General features: G+C 36.8%; 1 protein-coding gene and 1 long non-coding RNA gene across 2 annotated transcripts in view; both read left to right on the forward strand.

Moving 5' to 3' along the window:
- LOC134672615 (uncharacterized) overlaps positions 1-25,886 on the forward strand; it is a 299,268-nt gene that overhangs the window by 229,768 nt on the left and 43,614 nt on the right. Inside the window, exons 4-5 of the mRNA XM_063530570.1 lie at positions 8,278-8,486; positions 9,115-9,281. Coding sequence (XP_063386640.1) covers positions 8,278-8,486; positions 9,115-9,281 — 376 coding nt within the window. The remainder of the gene's footprint in view (positions 1-8,277; positions 8,487-9,114; positions 9,282-25,886) is intronic.
- On the forward strand, positions 18,848-19,967 carry LOC134672620 (uncharacterized). The gene is made up of 2 exons (XR_010099355.1): positions 18,848-19,321; positions 19,716-19,967. It is a non-coding gene; the product is annotated as an uncharacterized LOC134672620 (long non-coding RNA).

The following is a 25,886-nucleotide window of genomic DNA, read 5'->3' on the forward strand; positions in this document are numbered from 1 at the left end:
GATTTTTGGAAAGCTTTTGATTTATTGCCTGAATGTTTGAAAAATGCGGAACACATGACTCCACCTGAAAATTATTTTAGTTGTAACGGTTTAAGTGCAGAACAAGTACACACGATTCGGTCTTACGAGCATTTAACTGCGGCCGAGAGGGAACTCGCGGACACCGTCGTAGGGAAATTTAAAAACATTTCGTTCGAGGAGAAGGGGCTTGGCAGAACCAGCTTGACGGAGCATGTTATCGATACTGGTGATGCCACGCCCATCAAAACGAAACAGTACCCGTTATCGCCGGAAAAACGCGCTGCTTTAGCCTCCGAGTTAGACCGCATGTTAAAATTGGACGTAGTTACACCCTGTGAGAGTCCGTGGAATAACCCGGCTCTTTTAGTTAGAAAACCTAACGGGGATTGGCGATTTTGTTTAGATTGCAGGAAATTAAATGCGGTCACAAAGGGAGATTCGTATTCCATTCCGTATATACCCCAGATTTTGGATAGTTTGAAGGAAGCGAAATACCTGACCTCGATCGATTTAAGTTCCTCATTCTGGCAGATCCCGTTAGCTGAAACCTCACAGGAGAAGACAAGTTTTTGCGTGCCCGGTCGTGGAATGTTTAAGTTCAAGGTCATGCCTTTTGGTCTCTGCGGCGCATCGGCGCGTCAGCAGAGGCTGATGGACAGCCTTATTGATCACAATTTGACAGGTGACATCGAAACCGGTTTAGCTTTTTGTTACATCGATGACATCGTTATTTGCTCATCAGATTTTCAGACGCACTTGCTTTTGCTAAATCGTGTGTTGGCGAAGTTGGAAAAGGCGAATTTAACTATTAATTTCGAGAAATCTAAGTTTTTCAGGCAGTCCATAAAATACCTCGGTTACGTCGTGGACGAGTTCGGGTTGCGTACTGATCCTGACAAGGTTTCTGCCGTTCTAAACTTCCCCACACCCACGAATGCGCGTGACGTAAGGGCATTCTTAGGAACGTGTTCCTGGTATCGACGGTTTATCCGAAATTTCGCATCGATAGCCGCTCCTTTGAATAAACTTACGTCACAGGGCAAGAAGGCGCCACCTTTCGAGTGGTCTGCGGAAGCAGAGGAAGCATTTAAAATTTTGAAGAACGCTCTAGTGACGGCACCCATTTTGGCGGTACCGGATTTTAAAAAAGAATTTTCAGTACATTGTGATGCGTCTTCATACGGAATCGGTGGAATGCTTTCCCAGACCATTCAGGGGGTTGAGCATCCGATCGCATACGTTAGCCGCGCCCTAAACAAAAGTGAGCGAAATTACAGCGCCACTGAAAGGGAGGCTCTTGCGGTCATATTTTCAGTTGAGAAATTTCAGGCATATTTAGGCTCACGTAAGTTTAAAGTGATCACGGATCACGCGTCACTCAAATGGTTCATGAATCTTGAAAACCCGTCAGGGAGGTTAGCTCGTTGGGGTTGCAGACTGTCTCAATTCGACTTTGAGATTGAGCACAGAAAGGGATCGCTTAACGTTGTGCCTGACGCACTATCAAGACTCATGCAAGTAGATGCAATTAACGTGACAAATGATGACGTTGAGCCAGATGAATGGTATGATAAGATCTTCAATGGTTGTAGATCTTTTCCCGCAAATTTTCCAAATTTTTGTTTAAAAGACGGGAAACTTTTTAGACTTTCAAAGTCAAAGTATAATTTGTTGCGAGAGTTCGATTGGAAGGAAGTGGTGAAGAAGTGTGATCGTAAGAGAGTTTTGCAGCAAAATCATTGCGAAGCAACTGCTGCGCATTTAGGTGTTTTTAAAACTCATCGCCGGTTGGCGTTGACCTACTTTTGGCCCGGTATGTATAAGGATGTAGTCGAGTTCGTAAAAGCGTGCGATGTTTGTGCAGCGTACAAGCACTCGCAGAAACCGACTGCAGGCCTCATGGGACAGCCAAAGGTATGTCGACGACCATGGTTGGTAGTTAGTATAGATCTCGTCGGTCCACTGCCGCGCTCTCGCGCAGGTTATACATTTTTATTTGTTGTTACATGTTGCTTTTCGAAACACACACTGCTATTTCCACTTCGCCGCGCTACTAGCGCTTTGGTGGCGAAGCATTTTGAAAACCATGTCATTTTGGAACATGGCGTGCCTGAAACCGTGATTGCAGACAATGGAACGCAATTCACGGGATCAGAGTTTAAGCAGTTATTGAAACGCTACAACGTACCTAACATTTTTTATGGCCCGCGCTATACTCCGCAGGTAAATTTAGTCGAGCGTTATAATAAGGTAGTGATGACCGCCGTAGCGTCTTACGTAAAGGACAATCACCGTACATGGGACGAAAAGCTGCACCAAATCAGGTTTGCGATAAACAGTGCAGTAAGTGAGACCACCGGGTATTCTCCTTTCTTTTTAGTGCACGCTAGGGAACCCGTCATTAACGGCTCGTTTTATAAAGATACTGATAAACAGTACGATGTGGGTATGCCTAGAGAGGAGTATGCAGGCGAATTTGGTTGTATGAGAGACATTTTTGAGCAGGTTAGGGTACGTATGCTGCAAGCACATGAAACAAATGCCAAATATTATAATTTGAGACGCCGAGAGGCGAAGTTTTCAGTAGGGGATATTGTTCACAAGCGTACTTATACGCAAAGTGACGCCTCTAAGTTTGTTATGTCAAAACTCGCACCTAAGTATGAACCGTGCAGAGTTAAAAAGGTTTTATCTCCGTTGGTTTATGAGCTTGAAAGGCTGGATGGTCACCCGATTGGGTCGTGGCATATTAAAGATTTTAAGTAGGAAATGGAAGTTAGGTTTTGAGGTGGAAGTTATCTCTGGACGCAAGACCCCGAGTCTCTTTGGGCTCGTCGTCTTGCCGCCAGAGTTGACAACCACTATCACCTACCTCTCATAACATAACAAAAACGGTTGAGATCGTTAGTAGTGTTAAATATTCGGTAAATATTTAATTCACGAATTTTGTTCGGAACGTGGCGAACAGTAAAACTGTTACGTTATTATTTTTGCATGGGCGATGAATGTTTGAATCTGTTAGTGCGTGATGTATGTGCGGTGCGATCAAAGCTGTGCTCAGTCTCAGAGCGATTTGGACTATAGGACTTAGTATGGTTTTAGAGTTTGGAAGAGTTATCCTTGGACGCACGATCCCTCGTCTTGTACCAGTCGTCGTGCCGCCAAGGACGACAAACCACTCACCTGCTAAGTACCTCTCAACCCCAACATCGGAGCTATCTTTAATATGACCAAATGGTAACGCATTGTTACGCTTTGTCCGGTACTTACCATACCCGACAAATATCGAAATAGTACTTTATTTTGTTTTTTAACTTAGCGTTTTTTTTTTTAAATTCACGTGTCGTTAGGCGTAAGTCCTAATGATTTTTATAGTACTATTTCGCATGTTGCCGTACCTCGGTTTTGTTTAGGTATACCGTGTTTTTTTGGGGGTGTTGTGCAACATGATTTGGGACGTTTCGTTTCCTCCGACAAGTCAGTCGGGGACAAATTTTTAGGTACAGATTAAAGCTCAATTTAGCAACTTTGATGGTTTGAAACTTAGATTTTGTTGGATTGTTTTCCGGTTTGGATTTATGGTTGTTGGAGTCGGGTGATGGTTTATTGCCCAGACTTCATCATTTTGCCCGGACAAGGAGAGTTTATATTGATGAATGCTGAACATCGGTCCTGGCGGTTGGAATTGGCTTTCTCAGTACAACAAGCTTTTTCCGCGTTGTGCTGAGAAGGCCAACGGTTTGTTCACTAATGTGTAAGGTAAAACGGAGGTTTTTTTCTATGTGTTGCGCAGATGGCCGCATAGTTTTTTTTTTCACCTTCCGTATGTTAACGTGGGTTCGAGATTTTATATTTGGTCGTTTGGTTTTTAAGATTCGGTTGATCCATGTTTGGGGAAACGGTAGACTATTTTTAAGATATATAGAGTAGAGTCCTTAGACTCCTGTGGGACAAAATCTCGAAGCCGCGTTAGGTTTTTTTTGTTCAATTTGATTAGCTTGTTTATTAGGTTAGTTTTCTTGCCTTTGGTGTGTTGTTGGTCTGTTCCAATAAACTTATTTGTAGGATCCGAGTCGCTGAGGACAGCGAGCGGTTCACCTACGTTGAACCTTAAAATCGGGGAGGGGGGTATTGTAACGTAGTACATTTTTCTAAATTTGAAATAAATATTTTGGGTCGATTGATAATTAAAAGAAAAATACCTCTTCTTATTTCAACGTTTTTAACGGTGTCCAAAACAAACCTCATTGATTGCATTTCTATGCATAATCTGTTGCATTCAGATGCACCTCTCGATGCTTATCTGTTGTCGGGGTTGTCATATGACTAAAAATAATTAAAACTTGAGATATTTATGTTGTCACTCCAGGAAAACTTTGTATGAAGTAGGTAGGATTTATAAGATAAAAAACAATTTTGATTTAAAACAAAACATAGAAATAACAGACTTACAAAGTGGCTCTGGAATGAAACAATATTAGATTAAATGGTAAAAATATATTTCTTAGGCTCAGGAGTGATATTGTCTAAATAATTCAGACAGAATTTTCGTGGGATTTGTGTCTTCAAGGGACTGCCACCCTACCTTAGGGCTCTCAGGGACTCCATATTGGAGATCATTCGAGAATGATAGGCACATTTGATTTGGGAACCCCTCTGGGGACACTCGCTCGCAAGAGCCCAATTTGTGGGAAGACCACACTTTCGGCATGGTGGTCTGAAAGATGGAAACGGCTTGAGTCCTTCGGAAGCTCCACTGAGTGAGTAGAAATTAAATTTCGTGGTGATCGACTCCACAATGGCGCGAAACGTTGTGGGTTTGTTCTTAACCAAATTTTGGTTCTTTGCAGAGAGACTCCTGCTCGAGGGAAGGGAGCGCTCCGCCAGAAGGCTTAGCAGCTACCAGTGCGGTGAGCCAAATTTCCAATGGTTTCATCTCTTTTCTAGCGGCCATAAAGGGCGTAGGCTAATATAACCTTTTCTCGGTTTTCAGGAGCCGGGATTTACTGATTTCTTCATCCATTTATTTCATTCGTTGAGTAATTTATCTCAAAAGCTTCAAAATCCTAGAAGTCAATTTAGTTTTGGAGACCTCCTGGAGCGAGGAATTTAAACACGCCATCTGCCTCTGCCACGTCATTTTGGTACCACGTGCGCGGCCCCTGAGCTCTACGTCACCGCTCAGCATCTAGCTTCACCGGGGAAAGCAGCCTGTCACCCCGCTGCATCTGAGGAACGTTTAAATTCTGAGGTCGGTCCTTTCCATGATTTAATTTAGTAGGGCATCAGCGCCAGCTGCAAAGTTTAGAGTAAATTTAGAATTTTGAGCAACCACTAAAGTAAGATAAAGACATTTGAAAATCCTGGTACATAGTATTTAGTATAAAAATAAATTAGTTCTTAAAATAAGTAGAATTCTGTGTGAAGCTTTATTCTGGACCTGTTAAGCGGCCCAGCTTTCCACTGAGCTAAGTTCTGAAATGAGGTGTCGTCAAATCAAGTTAAAGGTTCACATAGAAGTCAACAAGTTTAGATTTATCAACCTACATTCCATAGGCAAGATATTTAGGTTTAATAAAGTTACTATAATATAATTTGTGTTCACCTTTTTCATCTCCCAAATTAGGTTCCTCTAGCAAGCAATTTTAGACACCACATTTTTTATTAAGTATTTATTTCATTCTTTTTTTTGTGCTAACGTGCTATAGCTTTCTTTGAACAAGCCGGAGCTTTGCGATTTGATTTAACCCCTTTAAAATAGCACGTTTCAGTATCGCAAATATCAAAGAATACCACCAAAGGTTGCCCCGCAACGGACCCCGGTAATACGGAACCCCTCTCAGGTACGGACCCCTTTGGCTTTGAAGCTTTTGTTTTAAATAACCAATCTTAATACGATGGCGTTTAAGACGTTTTATTTTCTAACTTATTATTGTATATTTTATGATTGAATTTGGAATGACAATTATTTTGAATTCTGTTGCTACGTGACCCGAGTTATTTTTAAACATTTTCAAGTCTATTACAGTATATTTGTATCAAAAACAATATTAATTTTATCTTTACAGAAAAAAATCTGAGCCTAATTTTACAATTCAAAGACAGTTAAACTCTCCCATCCGTTCAATTCTCCCTGGCTCCCCCTACTTTTGATAATAGAACATTTAGATATTACATTTATTACAAAGATTATGGAGAAATTTCCTTTGGTTTAAGTTGTATTTCCCCTGTCGCCTTAGGCAATATCTTTCCCTCTTATTAATATCTCAAACAAAGAAAATAAGGCCCCTTTATGCCCTAGAGCTTCAAAACGTTGATTAATATCACATTAACGAAACAAAACACATCCATTTCATAAATTGCTAGCGCAAACACAAATATATCCTTTATAAAATATGTAAATTCGATTTAATTATCGGAACGCAGCCTATGTAGGAACAATCACAAAGCAGAAAACACCACTTACACATTCTCTCTTTATCCTTAACTTGTTCCTTGTTAAATTGTACTTTAATCCTACGAGATAAAGTCCTGTTTTAAACGGCGAAATCGTAAACAGATATGAGCTAGCAAGAGCTATTCAGAGAAGGGTTCTAAACACAAATTGGATTCGAAATTCAAATATCACCGATTAGGTTCGAACAGGCGAGTCACGTCCCGCCAATTAGAAAACGGTTCCCGAATTAATTTTGAAAATGGAACACTTGATATTGATGTAGTGGAAATCTGTCACGTTCTGTTTGTAGTGCATAGGCGATTTTGAACTATGTGCCTTGGTGAAAGAGTTCAAAATTTCTTGTATTATTTTTGGCACACCTCGCGATGTTAGTGCTAAATAATGCTTTGTACTGCACAAAGAACGAACGAGATTCTAAATTTGAATTTAATGCATTGAATATTAAGCTGAATTTGGTTTGAGTACGTTTCGTAGACAGTATAAAAAGAGATTGATACATTTTGATACTTGACTCCACAGTCAACCAAAACTTATAGATATTTTGGAGCTTTGTAATAAGTGAAATAAATAATAAACTGTATTATTTTATTTCATGCAATAAAGTTACGGGTTTTCCGACATTGATGTATCCTTTTAATGTTCCCCATTTTCCTTACAATTTTTACGATGGCCGTTCCCGAAATTGTCTTCTATTAAGTATTATTATAGGCTATAATAGCTCATTAGTTGCAAAGGGAATCGGAACAAAGGGACAGGTAAAAGGTCTCATTAGTTTGGGACAAAATTTTCTTTGATAAGATTTTCTTTTGACAATTTCGTTGGGAGATAATGTATTGGGGATAGGATCAGTGAGTTTTATTGTTATTTTCCATATTTGTTGCATATTAACAGTAAATTTTGTGATTGACTTGAAAAGATAAAAAGGCTGGCAAATAAGCATACGGCTCGCCTGATGGTAGGCAGTAACCATAGCCTATGGACTGCAACTTAAGTGATGTTACATGCGCGTTGCCGATCCTTTAAAAACATGCACACTCCTTTTCTGATGCCATACTATAGTATCTCGAGAAAGCTTTGGCAGGGAGCTCATTCCACAGCGCGAGCGCCAGCGGGAGGAAATTCCTCTTAAACCGCACGGTGCCCGACCATTTAGGTTCTAGGGTGTAAATATATTCATACTATCTATAATAGATAGACAGAGACTGGTGGGAACCAGTATCTGTCAAAGGCGTCAAGCTCATCCCGCCATATCCGACGAGGTCTGCCGTGACCCCTTATGGCTCCTCTACACGATGGGCCAGCGCCGGCCACTCCAAGGGACGCAGCCATACGGTAGAATAAGATAGCAATGTCACTTGCTCCCTCTAACGCATAAATGCGTCCCTTGGAGTGGCCGGCGTTAGCCCATCGCGTAGAGGAGCCATTATAATCAACAATCGAGGTTACAAATCGTGACTTCAGGGGATACTAGGTATAGGGATACGTGGAGATATTAGAGGGAGATATTTTCCTAGCAGTGGGACAATATGGGCTCATAAAAAAGTATGAAGTATAATTATCATAAGATCCACTATAAATAAACAATAACCTATTGTAAGAGCTATGTAAAGTTGGTCAAGCAGATCGTGTCAGTAGAAAAAGATGGCTGAAAAATATAGGCGCAAAGGGATATCGTCTCATAGAAAATTTGAATTTCGCGCCTTTTTCTACTGACTAGATTTGATTTGCTTGACCATCTATAGTACTTTATTTCGTCAACTAGTATTCAAAAAAACCTAACAAACCCTCGTTCTTTCCAGACTGCGTGCACCTCCAGCTCTACAAGGACCTGAAGGAACGCCAGAAGAACGGGCAGACCAAGGCATCCCTGTCCCTGCAGCAGTACCTTGGCTTCGAGGCTGGCTTCACTCTGGATAAGGAGTCCAACACCCTGGCCATCCTGTGCGAAGATGTGGTTCCTGTGCTTGCCTTTGATACGAGGGAGATCCTCATACAGTGGAGAGTTAAGGTACGTCTAACTCATAAATTAAAAATGTGACTAAGTATCTAACGCGCTTGACATTCTGTAGGCTGCTTCAATCCTGGCTTTTAAAGCCAGAGTTATCGTCACACACAAGGTGAGTGAATGTCAGTAGACATTGACACGTTGTGCTCAAAATCACTGAACAAATCTTAAGTTTGAAGAATTCATGCTACCAAAGCTTCGAGCACCACCGGCTTCCAACACGTCGGAAGGGAGGGGCCCAAGCGATATCTTACCGTACAAATCTTTCTGCCATTTTTGCGGGGGGAAAGGTGCACACAGTCGCACTTCTCACACACTTACATACAAAATCCAATCTGTAATGACGACACAAATACATAGAAAATGACACCCTACACAGACAAATCTTGCACACCTCGAGCTGTTTTTGTGTACGGACGAGTCACAAGTGTCACAACATGCACACTAACACATTTTCGTCGAAGAATTTTATGTTGCAAGTTATACTTATATTGTAATATAGATAAAATGTCAACACCATCTTTAATACCTTTTCTTAATCGGTAAATTCAGAACAAGTAGAAAAATATTGGAATTGGAACACTGCTATCAAATGGTGACTTTTTCATTAATCTAAAAATATGTCCCTCAGGTGCAACACAACCTCGGCAGCAGCAAGGAATTTGCCGCTGTCATCATCCAAGCCCCCCATTCCTTGAAGCCGGGTCCATGCCGGCTGCACGCCTGCGGACCAAGGCTAGCTCTCTGTGCCAACCGGCCTCCTGAAGTCCTGGCGTTATGGGACGTCAAACTGTTAAGGTAGGTTCTAGAATGTTTAAGAATAGAATATAATAGTTTTTTATTCGTAAATACACAGACAATAGATATACCTACATAATACATAGTGAAAAATAAAGTGTCACGAAATGGCCCCATCTCAGCATGTTGCTGGCGACTTCCAGCGCTGATCTTCCGATGAGACCATCAAGTGAAAAATCAACCTCGTCAGCAACAAAGAAGTATTAGCTATCATCATCGAAGCCTCCAATTCCTTAAAGCCGGGTCTAGCCCGGCTGCACGCCTGTGGGCGTAGGCTGACGCTCTGTACCAACCGACCCCCTGAATTTCTTGCGTTAGGGGACGTCAAACTGTTAAGGGAGGTTCTAAATGTTCTCGCCGGAAACCTACTTTGTTAAGTCCAAACGAATATTTTGCCAGAATCCTGTGAATTATGATGTTTTCGGGTAAAAGTTATCGGGAAAAATTCTAACTGAACCCGATGACAAGTTTTAGTCTGCAAAAACACTCAAATTATGTATATCTTCTTTCTCGTAGCAATGTAATTGCTATCTTAATTATACTTAGGTGTTTTATCTTAGGTTTCAAAAGCCCATTGCCACGGTTATCATCTAACTGCTTTGTTAAAAAGGACGAAATTAGATAAAGAGATAACCAAAAATAACTCTAAATGAAACAATGATCTTGGTATCCAGGTAACAATATAAACTACGTAACAATTATATAGAAAGCCAGACATTCTATAGAGGGTAACTGACGTCATCAGTCTTAATATTACGTCATCATCGAACTTCTTCCATCGAGTCTCTACTTGCTACAAAATCTTTTTAATTAAATTTCCTTTAAACCAGCATTGTTTTCCAGAAAACCTCTAAAATTCCATCCATCCGTATCACAAAGCCAGATCATAGACAATAGCGCTTTTTACCATCCTGCAATTTTACGCCGCGCACACGGACAAATGTCCGTTCTGAAACTTCTGAATGCGCACTTTTTTTTGGCGGGAAGAGGATGTATTGGGGCAAATGAAGCGGTAGTCTCGATACGCCCAACAAATTATTTATTTATTTTCTTTATTGGGGAAAAAACAGACATAGGCAGATAATACAAACAGAGGACATAGGTTTATACATTAATAAGGCAACCTACATCCTGGGACAATTCCCAATAAGATTTGTGAACCAAGAATTAAAGCGTGAAGTTTTCAAGGCACGAGGGTTATTAAACAAATTTTGCCGGCGAGTGAAACACAAAATTACTCACCATACCAACACAAGTACGAGTAAAATACTAACTGTAAAATATCAAACAAAATCAAAGCAAATCGATTCAAAATGAATGTTACCTATAAAATATGGTAACCATTCATCATTTAAAAATCAATTCTACCAGCAAACATAAGAAAACTACTCAAAATTTGCATTTGATTACTTTGCCTCACATGTGAGGAAAATGCAACTTTCATATTAGTTTTTGAAGAATCAAGAGAGTATTTTTCAGCTGGTGTGGTGAAATAGTAGTTTGTGTTATGAGGGATCAAAATGATATATTTGTAAGTGTTGTAGTTGACGGCCTCCTTTGATATCGATATACTTTTATACTTTTTCTATATTTTACTGTTTTTACTGTCACTAATGTCTTACGGAAAAATTACACCTATATTTTGCAAGATTTCCTCGTTTTTATTGCGAATCAAGCTCTGACCATTTCAAGCGTTAACGCCCAAGACGAAATAATTTTGATACCGTGTGACACATATTGCTTTTCACATCAACTATGAGGAAAATAAAAAAATCTTAGTGTTGACATAATTATTGTTTCAAAATATTATTCAAGCTAAAAAAATAATGCAAAAAATAACAAAAACAGTGTCCTAGAACAGAAAAGTGCCACTTTGATCCCCCCTAGCAGGCAGGAAAAGCGCCACTTTGATCCCTCCTAGGCCTCCTAGCGAGTAAGAGAAAGCCCTTTTCCGAATAGGTGATGTGAAAATAACTATTGTTTGTTTAAAATAGCTTTAAACTGTTCCCCAAGTCTTCGAAAAAGATTAAAACTAAACTACTTATTTTTCTCAAGTTGCAATCCTTATCCCGGTTCTTTAGTATCAAAGGCAATCAGAGGAAAGCCCTTAAATAAATCAAACAGAGTTGCCAGTAAATTAGTTTGCCCACTTTCTGTGTTCCGTTACTTAATCTCCTTGATACAGTTGTGTTAAAAAGAAAAATAACTCGTAGCGAGTGGTGTTTGCGTTAAGTTCTTAGTTCTTGCTTGTTGAATGGTTTTTTTTTTTCATTATAAACTAATAATTGACTTCTTTCAATGTTAGTGTTATTTTATTTGTTTATTTCCTCAGGACTCCGACATTATGAAGCATTTTTTGTATATGTTATTTTTTATTTACCTGATTTACTTTGTGTTTGAAGTACTTTAACTTATGTTCATAGGCAATTTGCAGTGTTATATTTAATTTTACAATTTAAGTCATGTATTTTGAACGTTTCAAGGAAAATAAATCAAAATTAGACATATTTTCATGATTTAATGCTATTGAGCCATCTTTAATACTATCAAAATTTTGATTAGTATCATCCCTTGCAAATGTAGTTTTAATAGTTACAGTGTGATGTTTTCACGGTTTTTTTTTGACATACATAAAACGTGTACAAATTCACTATTTTAGTATAAAAACGTCAATTTTGCACCTCCCTGAATCAATCGTAGAAGTAGCATAGGTAACTTATTTGACATGACATGTCCCCTCTTACCCAATTGAAATCAACTCAACAACAGAACTAGTTAGAAATTCTTCACAACATACGAAACTACAGAAAGCAAAAGGTAACCCAACCCTAACCGAATAAGCAAAAACAATAGACACGCGCTTTCCGCAAACAACTGATGAAATTACGGTCCCGAGAACGAATGGAACAAAGAACGAATGAAGGAACGAATGGAACCGAACAAAGAAACTAACGTGACCAGTAACTTCTCAACCTCGTATTTGTCTTGCTGCAAAAATAGAAAATGGACGCTGTGCTGCTGTAAATAAAGTTGGATTTTGTACGTAAGTGAAAATAAAGATTTCAAGCGACAATTGTCGTTGGAAGTTTAAAATCCGAACACTATAGGAGTAATTAGAGGTACGAGTAATAACTTAATGGCCAGAAACTATTTGTTTTGTGTGTCCGACAAAATTGTAGCTACACTAGGTAATTTTTACTTTCTTTTCTAACTTAAATTTTAGTCAATAATACATTACAGTGTTGCCATTTATTTTATAAATACATAAAAGTACCTAAATTTAAACAGTCGAGTCGATAGAAAAAAACTTTCATGGGTAGGTAGTAGGTACTGTCGTTGTCAAGTTCAGGATAGTTATTTGTTTTACAAGGGGGCAAAGTTGTTGTTTAACCGCTCGTGCTAATATTGATACCCGAGCAAGCGAAAGATTCCAAAATTGAACCACGAGCGTAGCGAGTGGTTCGATAAATGGAATCTTGAGCGTTGCGAGGGTTTAAAGCACGAGGGTTAAACAAAATTTGCCCCCGAGTGAAACATCACTAGTGCCGAAAGTGACCTAATAATGTAAAATTGCGTTTTTGTGAGAGTGACGAATGTGTCCTGGACCCAAAATTTTTCAACACACCAACCCGAAGCAAATTTTAAATGTAAAATATCAAACAAAATCAAACCAAATCAAAACCAAATCAATGTTATTAAATATTTGTCATCCAAAATCATCATTTAAAAGTCAATTTTACCAGCAAACATAAGAAACTAACTCAAAATTTGCATTTGATTACTTTGTCTCACATGTGAATAAAATGCAACTTTGCTATCAGTTTTCGAAGTGCAAAGTAAGCCTTTCCGAGCTGGTGTGGTGAAAAAATCTTTACAAACCAACTTAACCGACGTTTCAAAACATATTACACGTTTCTAAGACCCTGACAATCAGTACGGCTACCATCAGTTTGGCATTGACACAAACGCTATCGTGAACGTAATTTACCTACTTTCTATATATCTTTTTCGCACTAATATGTCAGTACGAGCGAGATGCAGTAAATAGTACAGTAAAAGGTTGTATAAATAGTACAGTCGCCATCAGATATATCGGAGCGGCCAAGGTGCTCACAAATATCTGAACACGCCTCTATTGTCAGGGCGTTAGAGTGCGTGTTCAGATATTGTGAACACCTTGGCCGCTCCGATATATCTGATAGCGACTGTACACTACGATACAAGTGCACTATAAAAGAAAACTTGTTCAAAAACACTTTCAGTACATAATTTCCTTTGTTATAATGACAAGGCCTATTGTGTATTTTATTCTTAATTTATCCAAGAAATAAACAAAAATAAAGGCCCTTTATAATTCATTACCATTTTCCTCAAATAAAGGCAGAAAACATGAACGGCGTCAGGCGTAAACTTAAGAGTTCCAGTAATCGCGTTAATTCAAACGTCAAAGTTAAAGTGGGTCAAACCGGCAGTTAAGATGCGGAATGAAATGAATGGTCTCGGGCTCTCGGCTGTTGGCTGATAGAGAATATAGAGATGCTGGGGTCAATTTTTTTTAATTTAATTTGTAAACAAAACATTACCCTATATACTACTCAAATATAAAAAAATGTATCATTGATTCTATTAGCTGCATAAAGCAATTAAGCAATAAACCAAAAAGTGTTATTTCTGAAAACACAAGCTTACTACTAAATAGAAGGATAGAGCTGCAAAATAAAAAACCACGAACAAAGGAAGAAAAGCATGAACTCAGTAACCTATACAAAATAATACATAAAAAAATTAAAGAAGAATACGAAGCCCATCGATTGAAGATAATTGAAAAACACCTGTCCTCCACCGGAAGCCTGAAAAAAGGTTACAAAGAATTAAATTTGACAAAAACCTGGATACCAAATGTGAAAGCAAGACCATCTGATAGCGAAATATCCTCGAGATCAAAAATAATAGACACTGCCACTAACCTCTACAGAAATGTATATATGCTAGAAAACCCAATGAGGTACTTACAGAGCATCACGGCCCAAAGAATCTGGAATTTCCTGGATTCAACGGGCATTAGTAGTGAACTTTAAAGGGCCGTCACAATCGAGCACAGCTTTGTCGAAGCGGCACTCAAAGGCCCACAACACCCCAATAATAATAATAAACAAAACACAACAAGCGGGACAAGCAGTGGGACACTATAACGGGATTAACGGGCTAAGAAATAAAGTAATCTATAGGAAACAAAGCAAGTAGAGCAGAGCAGGTTCGATAATCGTAATTTGTTTTTTGTCGATTCCGTTTTTTAGATTTTGACTAAAATACATATCGAGTCGCAACATCATATTTTTTCACCTTGCATCCTATTAATCACTAATACACCTTATAAAACAAAGTCTCCCGTCGCGTCTGTCTGTTTGTGTGTTTGTATGATCCGGATAAACTCAACTACTAAACGGATTTTCATGCAATTTTCACCTGTCAATAGAGTGATTTTTGAGGAAGGTTTAGGTGTATAATTTGTTAACCCTTGCGAATCTATATCAGGTATCCAAACCCCGGCCCGCGACGCGTTGCAATCCGGCCCGCCGACACGCAAAGCGAGTGCCCACTGTCCGGCCCGCGGGAGCCAGGCTCCAAGGGTTCAGCATTCATTGAGAGTGGAACTGTTCCAAACAGCAGCAACCAGACACCCTCCCCCGGCACAAAAACCGACGGTGGCTCACGCGAAAGCTTCTGAGGCGCAATATGGCCCTCAGGTAAAAAAGCTTGGAGACCCCTGATATACAGTGTGGAAAGAAAAGTCGGGCCCTGGAGGGAAACTACCTTAAATCCTTAAGCTGGCTCGTTTTACTTAAAGGAGACATTCCTTTATTTTTAAAAAGAAACAAAACTGCATTCAAAGATCTTTTAAAACTCGCTTGCCTCGCCCGGGACTCGAACCGACTAAAAATTAAAAAAAATAAAAACTCGCAATTTTATTGTACTAGTCGATACAGTTAATGTTAATGATAACATTTCTCCAAGAAACATTAGGTCTTACACTCGTCTGTCGTACAAAATATCCATAAAATCTAATATTTAGTACTCAAGATTTTTTTAGACAAGCCAAATTGAAGAAAAAAAGAAAAATACTATGAATGCAGTTTTGTTTCATTTTTTAAATAAAGGAATGTCTCCTTTAAGTAAAATGAGCCAGCTTTAGGATTTAAGGTAGTTTCCCTCCAGGGCCCGACTTATCTTTCCACACTGTATATGAACATATCACGAACTAGATCATAACACAATTTGCGTAAATATGCAGCCGACATCATTAAAAGGTCTATAATGGCATTAATGGCCATAAAGGAGCGTTTAGAAATTCAACGTGCATTTACATACGCGTAATCCACCCGATTTTAACAATATCGTATCTTAATTCAAAAATGTTGTAAAATCAACCTTGTTATATATGGAATAAAGTCGAAAGTTAATAAAACATTTGAAGGGTACGTTCGTAATGCAATGATGCCGCACGCAGGTTTATTGCTAGTCGTAAATGTGTTTTGAAACGTGTACTTGTGTTTAGTTATTATTTGACGCGTGCATCATTAAAACAGGTGTAATTATCACAAGTGTGTTTAATAACTGCTATTAAAGTACTAGATATAAATGCTTAGATAATATATAATATAATGACTTATGTTAAAAATTTCTCTAACCAAAGATGCCTTTCGTAAAAGGCTAGAAGACTAACGATAATTAAAATAAGATCATAATATTCATTTTTATAAATGACTTTAAAAACATAATACTCTAATCGTATTGCTACGAACTTAAATAAGCGTTTCCATTCGAAATAGTAAAGTTCTTACTATAAAAGACCCATCATCCAATACCTTAGCGCAAACCAGACACGTTTAAGAACCCAAATTTAAAAATAATCGAAGCAACTCCCGCATTTCAATTTACACCTTAACACTTTCGAAATATAGTTGAAAATAAAGTAAACTAGCGGAAAGGAACGAAAATTCGAATTTAGGAGTTTTCAGTGAAATTTGGACTTTCAAAAGGTAACTATAAAGTGCAAAATAGTTTGAAGCTTCGTGCATGTAGTAGCTGGCAGTACAGAAAAGTTCCGGTAGAATTTTTAAAGAAGGAACGTCTACATTTGTGTTTGAAGTTTTAAATTCAGACTTTAGGCAGTAATGCTGGTACGCGGTCTGAATTTTTGCTTAGGTATGCATAACGGGAATTTTAGAAATGAATTTTTAATGTACCGTTTTAGTTTTGTTGGCAGATCAAATTAATTTACAAACTTTTAAGAGCTGCTTGAATTGTTAGTACAGAAAATAAATATGTATCTTATTTTTGTCTCTTAATTTTTAAACAAAATATTGGGTTCCAGAAAAATACAAAAAATAAATGGAAAGGGAATGATATTGGTAGTCTGACACTACAAAATAAACATTGAGGATGAGGATACATTTACAGGAAAATTGAACTCGCTTTATGAAGGCTTTTTTACATGTATTTACATATATTCATAAAATCTCTCTCTCTCTCTCTTAATATCTTCTTTTATTCCATTTATTTAACGTTCATTCGGTAGAGTGAAAATATTCGGAAGAAGGATACTATGTTTTAATTTGAATTATACATACTTAAGTTAAAACTTATTCTAAGTACGTCCCCAAATATTCGATACGCGAGCGATTAGCGATCGAGTACAAATAATATATGTATTTTTAATTTTCATTTGAAAATGTACTTACAAATTATATCCAAATTCCGCTTCTTTTAGAAGGAAACCCGCGAAAAAACGCCTATAAAATACGTGGCGTCACTTTATATGCTCATAAATCCATATAAAAGCCGTGGTCGGTGCAAATTGTCGACAAAAGTAGCGACAAATCATGTCAGTTATTGTTTACAGAAACGGGGAGTCGCGTTGATGACAGAGTATTTGTTACTTATTGAACAAAAGGCGACGGGAAATGACTGAGGCTTTTTAACCCCTGACGCAAAAAAGGGGGAGGTTATAAGTTTGACACCAAAATCTATAGTTACCTTAAGATAATATATATGTCATACCTACTTACAATTCATAATCAATTCATTAGCGGCACTTAGCGGCTAAGGTTATTAACTATAATTATACGAGTAGTTGTGAACTAAAATGTAAGCTAAAATTGTGTCCTTTATTACTGAATAAAGATTTTTTGTATTTTGTAAAAGTGCTTGTTGCTAGGCCTACGTGAATAAAGTATATTTGAACTTTGAACTTTATTTTATAAGCCTGTCTGTCTGTCTGTGGCATCGTAGGTCTAAAATGGATTCACCGATTTCGATGTATCTTTTCGTAATTCGTCATTTTTCTTTTCATTTGTTTTTAGTCTATAGACGATTGTCATCTTGGCTAGGATCCTGATGTCTATGTTGCGGAATAGATTCAGCTCAAATTATCTACGGTCAATAGTTAGTATCAAATGCTTCCAAAGTAGCGGGAGTGTATGTTATCACGCTATAACGCGACAAACAGACGCGTCTGCTGTTTGTCACACCGTATATATCGCCTTTCCGACGATAAAACGTGTTCTGACACTTTTATAAGACCCACCATAAGACTTTTTGAATTTAGAGCGGAATTTTCTTATGGATACATTAAAATCTTTCAAAGTTAATTCATATCTGTCTATAGTTATGGAATTTGTGACAGATTTCCTTCACCATAGATATCTGCCTGCCCATTTTGGATGGTCATATCCACGTGATAAAATAACCATCACTTTTTAACACCGCGGGATAGAAAGTGTCGGACACCTTTTTATCACGCTGTTACGTACACAAGAAAGCCATCATATCCGTGCAGATCTATGGTGGACTAATTATGTATTTATTGTTTGTCAAGCCATTTCAGTCAGTAGAAAAAGGCGGCATTCAAAAAAGGTGCCTAAAGGTTATTATCGTACCATAGAAAATTTTGCGCCTTTGTCTATTGACAAAGTTGTTATACCGGCTATACATAAATAATTCAGAAAAACAAAGTTAAGAAGAACGTTTCTAACGGTCTAGCAGGCTTACTAGAAAAATATATCTGATTCGGTATCTGTTGTATATCTAGTTATTAAATACAACTCATTTAATCTTATATTATAGGGTGACGTGAAAGTGATAAAAAAAAACTAATAAATTAATAAATAATCATGGATATTTGATTAAGACTCCTACAAAATCTTGCTTCTGACATTCAAATCGGAATTTCAAAGGAAACAGATTAATTTAAATTTTGATATTTCCATTCTTAATAGGCATTTCAAAAACAACAATCGTGAAAAGTATTTAATCTGCCAAAATCAACAGTCCTCGATCCCAGTTAAAAACGCCTTTGCCAAGGGTTAAAAGGAAAACATCGCCGACCGAATAAAAGACCTACAGGTTCACCAACTTAACTTTGCTGTTCAGTCAAGTAAAATCATACCTTAAACCCATAGAGGAAGATACAGACAAGTAGCACAGATAAGTTGGTGACTTTCTAAACTCGGCAAAGTACTGCGAAGGGGCGTTTTTCTCCAGTTATCTTTATTTCTTTTTTTTTTTTTTTTTTTAACAATTATGGCCTGGATGCGAGTCCTTTAAGCCAAGTCTTTATTTTGCTATTGTTAGAACACTTCATTTAAAGAGTTAAATGGCAAAGAATGCACTAATAATTTTATTACAACACACTTCACTTTATATCTTCAACACTGTTGTTTTTATATACTTGTATAATGGAACGTAACTGTCAACATTTTTAAGAATATCAGTGAGGCGGCGGGGGACATTATTATCAAACACTTCACTTAATTCACTTGCAAGGATGAGTCTTTCAAACGCAAACACTTGGCATTTAAATATAAGGTGTTCAACATCTGCAACGCTACCATTCTGGCAGTGAGGACATGTACCATCGGCTATAATCGAAAATCTGGCTAAGTGCGCTGGTGCACAGTTGTGACCAAACCTCAATCTATTGATGGTGGTAATAAAGCTACGACTTCCAATCTTTATCTTCTCATACCAAGGCTTTCCAGGTAAGTCGGTTTGAATACTAGCGTACCATCTTCCTTTTGTCTCTCTATCTTTGGTCCATAAATCTATCCACATCTTAGCCACAACAGTCTTAACAGAAGCTTGACAATCAGTTAGTGGAATTCTAGTACTACATCTTACATCTAATTCGTTGATACCTAAATAAGCAGCTTTGTCTGCAACTTCATTCCCTGTTATACCAGTATGGGATGGAATCCACATAAAATTAATATTTACATTATTATTTTTCAGTTGTAATAACAACTTTTTAATTTGGTACAATATAAAATTATCTTTATAATGCAATTGATTATTCTGTAATCCATAAATTAAACTAAGTGAATCAGTGAAAATAAAGAAATGCTTATATTCTGACATTCTTAATATAACTTTCAGGGCTTCAAATACAGCATATGCTTCAGCCGTAAATATGGAACATAAATCATGCAACCTAAAGCTTTGTACAAATTTAGTCTGAGGATCATACACTGCACATCGAACATGGGACTCTGCTTTACTACCATCTGTGTATAATTTGTAATAATTGGGAATTTGTGACAAGAAATGTAGAAAATCAGTATTATTATTGATAGATTTTGTGCATACTGTAATGTTTAAAAGTTTACTATTAAAGCTATCGTCATAACATGGCCAAATTTCATTTTTATATATATTACTAAACTTAGCTTCCACCTGTAAGAGTAATGCTGTTAACTTAGGAATTCTGGGATGACCCTTTATTCTTCTTATTATACTTTGATTATTTTTAGCATATATCTTAATTAAATATCTGTAAGCTAACAACACCCATCTGACAGGTAAAGGCATTGTTTTTGTCTCTACTTCCATTGCTCTTATTGGGGTTGAACACATTGCCCCCGATATTATTCGCATTGCCTTATTTTGAATTATTTGTAACTTATGTGTGTGATCAGTATTCATATGTACAAGAAAACTATAATCAAAGTGACTTCTGACTAGGGTTTTGTATAGTAAGGACAGTACTTTAGGGTCGGCACCCCAAGATATACCGGCAAGACATCTCATAATATTTAAACCTTTAACAGAATTACAAATTATGTGCTTAGCATGTAGCTCAAAATTTAAATGATTATCTATTACTACGCCTAGAAACTTATGAGAAGGAACTTCTCTAATAATCTCATTATTATATACAATATTTACATTTGTTGTGTCTTTGCTCAATATTAATAACTTGCTTTTGTCAGGATTTATCTTTAAGTGTAAATAATTATTGTAATAAACATGAAGTTCATTAAGTGCATTATTAATGTGAGCTTTAGCTACATCTAGATTAGAATTAATAGAATATATTACAAGATCATCTGCAAATTGCAGTATACTAACATTAGAACTATTTACAAATGAGTTTATCTCGCTAGTGTACAAATTATACAGTAAAGGAGACAGCGTTGCTCCTTGCATTGTGCCTTTGGAAACTTGTCGTGGTCCATGTAATATGTTATTAAATTTTACATATAGCTCTCTATCATCTAAGAAATTAAATATCCATTTGCATAATTTCCCAGGGATATTAATATTAGATAGAACTTTTACTAGTATTGTAGGATCAACATTGTCAAATGCTCCTTGTACATCTAAAAATATACAAACAGCATGTGACTTGTTATAATTAGCTAATTTTAAATCAGAAACAAGAGATATGAAGCTGTCAGAACAGCTTCTACCTCGTCGAAAGCCGTTTTGAAATGGAGGCAATATGTTGTTTGCCTCAACATACCAATCAAGTCTAGTCTTTATCATATTCTCAAAAACCTTACCAATACATGATGATAGAGAAATTGGTCTATAAGAATTGGCCTCACTAGGAGGTTTATCTGGTTTCAAAATAGGTACTACACATTGTGTTTTCCAAGATTGAGGTATTTTGCCATGTATCCAAAGTAAATTCATAATTCTTAGCAAAACTTTTTGACCATTAACATGCAGCTTCTTTAAAAGTAGGTATGGTATATCATCTAAGCCTGGGGTAGTATTTTTCCTAGATTGCAGACTTACAATGAATTCCTCCCAAGTAAAAGGTTCAATAAGGTACTTAGACTCATTATTATCATTGTTACTTTCAAATAAACTTTCTATAGAGCTAGAATCGTTACTACAACCTTGGGTTAGTTTAGTTATAAATGGTTCTATAAATTCATCATTTTTAATTATCTGTTTAGATTTTAATCCCTTAAAACGTTTAATATTGTTCCATATTAACCCAATAGGTGTACATCGATTTAAAGAAGCACAAAAACTACGCCAACTACAAGTTCTTTCCTCTGCTATTGTGCGTTTTTTAAGAGCAACAAGTCTCTTGTACGTAATATAATTTTCTATGGATGGATTCGCCCTGTAATATTTTAATGCCTCGTAGGCTTTAATGACACTATCCTCACATTTTTTATTCCACCAAGGAACCGGCGGTCTGCTAATAAAGTTTGTATTTTTAGTAAGTTTTGGGATACATTGTATTTTTAATAGGTGGAGTTCAGAAGTAAATTTGTCATATAATTGTATAGGATCATTCTCATTTAAAGGAAAATCCGAAAATACCTCTTCTGAAAGCTCTTTATATTTACTCCAGTCAGCTTTAGTATATATACTTAAATTTATCTATAGGGTCACTTATTTGATATTTTTCAAGAGAGGTCAATATACTAACTATAGTAGGGTAGTGATAACTGCCCATAGGGTCGTCGTGGACTTGCCACTCGCACAGAGGTGCTATGCTTGCACTGCAGAAGCTAACATCGATCGCTGAAGGATTTCGATTAGGGTAAGTAACTGTAGTTGGGTTTCCGTCATTTAAGATACATAAGTCTAAGTCACTTATAATATCGAACAGTGTGTTACCTCGGGATTGGTTAGTAGCGCAACCAAACGCTGTATGATGTGCATTGAAATCTCCTGATATTATTATAGGTGTTGGTAATTTTTCAATTATATTTTTAAGTCTATTTAGTCTTATGTGTGGACGGTTTGGAGGACAGTACACACATAAAACTGATAAAGGCCCTCGGTCAGTCACAATTGAGATCGCTACATTTTGAATACTTTCATAAAAGTTAGTTTGTATAAAAGTATGTTTGTATATATTTTTAACAAGTATAGCAACTCCGCCATGTCCATTTTTACTATATTTGCAGTAAATATTATAATTAGGTATTCTAAAAGCAGTAGTTGGTTTTAACCAGGTTTCATTAAGAAGACAAACATCAATATTATTAAGTTTTAGAAAATTAATTAGCAACGGTTTTTTATTTGAAACAGATTGAATATTGAATTGAGCAATACGAATGTGTGTAGGATCCATTATTTAATGTTTTTAATAAGCATATCTTTAATAGAACTATTAGTGATTGGGTTGGAATCGGTCTTGTTGGCTAATTCTATGAGAGTGCTAACCAGTGCATTCATTAAATCTGTATTCTGTAACAATTCTTTTTTAATGTCAAATTTCGGGATTTCTGCTGATGTAGAAGGAACAGGTTTTTGCGATTGTGTTTTTGGTGTTTTTTCAGGTCTTACAGTTTTGCTTTTGTCAGGTAACGCCGGAAACTCGACTTTTCTCGTGTCAGCCTTAGAAGCATATGTGATGTTTGTCTTCTTTTCCATTATTTTTTTAAGTTTTACAGGACAAGCTTTTGAAATTGCCAAGTGGGGGCCGCTACAATTGGCACAACATAAGTCATTCGGTTTGTCACAGTCCTTATAAAAGTGGTCGCCCGAGCAAATGGAGCAACGCTGTTTTCCGTTACATACTTTAGCTGCATGATTAAATTTAAAGCATTTGAAACACTGCAGTAGTGGAGGCACATATTCAAATACTCGGTACGAGAATAAATCGTACTGTACATTGTCCGGTAGTACATGCGACAAGAATGTAATGCTCACCGTCTGTAAGGGAACACGATCCTGTCCGATTTTTTTCGTGAAGCGGCGGACCGCTATGATCTCATAAATAGAGCTCAACTTTGTGTATAAATCCTTGTTCGAGATATTGACTGGCACGAATCGAATTATCCCAGTTTTTTCGATTTGGGTCGCCGGTATGTACGCCTTCATGTTGTTTTTGGTCAAAAATGCAGTGTTGCTTAGAAAGTTGTTTGCATTATTATATTGCTTGAAAACGACTGCAATTTTGTTAGCGTTTACGCGCTGTATAGCTGTTACACCTTTTATGCCATTTGTGAATATGTGGTTGAGAAATATTGGACTTTTATTTCCCAATCTGTCCTTTGCGTCCACATGCTCTACAAAAACTTTAAACTCTAGTTTTCCCGAGTTCTCAGGGTATAGTCTTTTGTAGTCCGGTTTAAAGTACGGTAAATAAGCACTATTAGTTTGCTCACCCCCGCCGCCATCGTCCGTGCCGCCTTGGCCGTCGGTTTTGGAGCGCTTGAGGGTGGGCGGGTTTTCCCCGCCCCCCTCGTTATCTCCCATTGTTAAAACACTATCTATAATTATTTACAACTTTTAACATTAAATATATACAAGTTAAGTCAGTTTAAACTACTTTAAACTAATAAATAACAATTTTTAAAAGTTGGAGCGAAAATTTTCCGTCTACTTTTTTTAAATTCCCGCCAAAGAATCTATCTTTATTTCTTTAAGAGCTATTCCGAGTGGGTTAGGCTCGAAATAAGCCTTGATCTTTGTATTAAGGAGTTTATAGAGGTTTACGGTACTGACGGAGTGAAGATTTTAAATTCGGATATAATCAAAAAGGTTCGAGTCAGTTTATTTTTATTGCGATCATTTTTAAGTCCTTCTTATTTTTTACACAAATTCTATTTTCTTTATATTACAATCACACTACGCATTGTGTATAGAGTATTCTCATAAACGTCCGGGTCTATAATAAGATTAATAAGCGATCACAGTAGCGTAAAGACGCTTACATCTCTAATTATCTATGTACATATGTGCGTTATAACCACCATATAAACAAACTTACGTTAGTACCTAGGAAAGAAGTAGGAAACAAAGGTAAAATTTCCCAAAAATATATTAATTAATAGCCTGTGAGTAATAGGGTATTTTAAATCCTACAGTCAAATCAGTTACTTTTTAGGGTTCCATACCCAAAGGGTAAAACGGGACCCTATTACTAAGACTTCGCTGTCCGTCCGTCCGTCCGTCCGTCCGTCCGTCCCTCCGTCCGTCCGTCCGTCCGTCTGTCACCAGGCTGTATCTCACGAACCGTGATAGCTAGACAGTTGAAATTTTCACAGATGATGTATTTCTGTTGCCGCTATAACAACAAATACTAAAAACAGAATAAAATAAAGATTTAAATGGGGCTCCCATACAACAAACGTGATTTTTGACCAAAGTTAAGCAACGTCGGGAGTGGTCAGTACTTGGATGGGTGACCGTTTTTTTTTTGCTTTTTTTTGTTTTTTTTTGCATTATTTAGAACAGTCAAAACGATTTGCTAATATGAAATTTATATGAAACATTACATCGTGACGTCACGGTCAACTCACCTGTTTTTTATATTTCTATCCGATTTATTAAATAGAACTTGTGTTTAAAAATAACTCCTATCTGTGTTTTTCTAATAATTATCTGGTGCTTTATTTGCATGCCTGGTGTAAAATAATTTATTACAAGCTTTTATTTATACCTACTTTCACCTGACCGTTGTTTGTCTGTAATCAAATCTTGCAAGTTAAATTTAATCCACTTCCCGGTTTCCGATTGAGCTGAAATTTTGCATGCATGTATAATTCGGATGACAAAGCAATATTATCCTCGTGCCGCCCAAGAAAAAAAACGCAAGATCAGCTAAACGCCCAGTGTGCAATATATGAGCCATAATATTTTTTTTACTTAAAACTTTTTTTTTTACACAAAACTCGAGCAGGATTTTTTTTATTTTTTTCTGGGTATAAATGAATAAAAATGAATACAGTAAACTGAATTCCACCTTCGTATCTTTTGTTCATTTAAATGTACATTGGATTTTTGATTGATGTTATAAAGTAATAAAATATATTTTTTTAAATCAACTTTAAGGCACGTAATTGCGATAACGTAGCCTCTGACTATTATTATTCTGCTTAAATAGTTACATAATAAGCCACGTAAGTCAAAAATTATTAGAATTTTTTTTTTTTGTATTGGGCTACTTTTTTATGTATGTTAACATTCATATTTGACATCGAAATTCTTTATAACAAGGTCTGAAAAATAGTTAATAAACTTCCTTAACATACAACTTAATATCCTTCTTAATTATATATAAGTTATTGTATGTTTGCTGTGTTTCAGTATCACTGCCTTAGAAACTTTATTTTTCACTAAGACTGTAAATATCTGGTTCATCACCAGAAGGTTAGTATCCAGGATCACAAATTTTATTGTGTGATTGCAAAAAGTCTTCCAGCTCGTATTCAACAAGTAAATCATCATGCAGAACTAAAATAAACTATCAAAAAAGAACCTTCAGTTGTAGGTTAAATTATGTATTTTTATAACAGTAGTGCCCAATGTGCAATATGATGAACATAATCGATTACGATTAAGAAAAAAAAA

This window comes from Cydia fagiglandana, chromosome 17, assembly GCF_963556715.1.
Source record: "Cydia fagiglandana chromosome 17, ilCydFagi1.1, whole genome shotgun sequence".
NCBI classification, from domain to species: domain Eukaryota; kingdom Metazoa; phylum Arthropoda; class Insecta; order Lepidoptera; family Tortricidae; genus Cydia; species Cydia fagiglandana.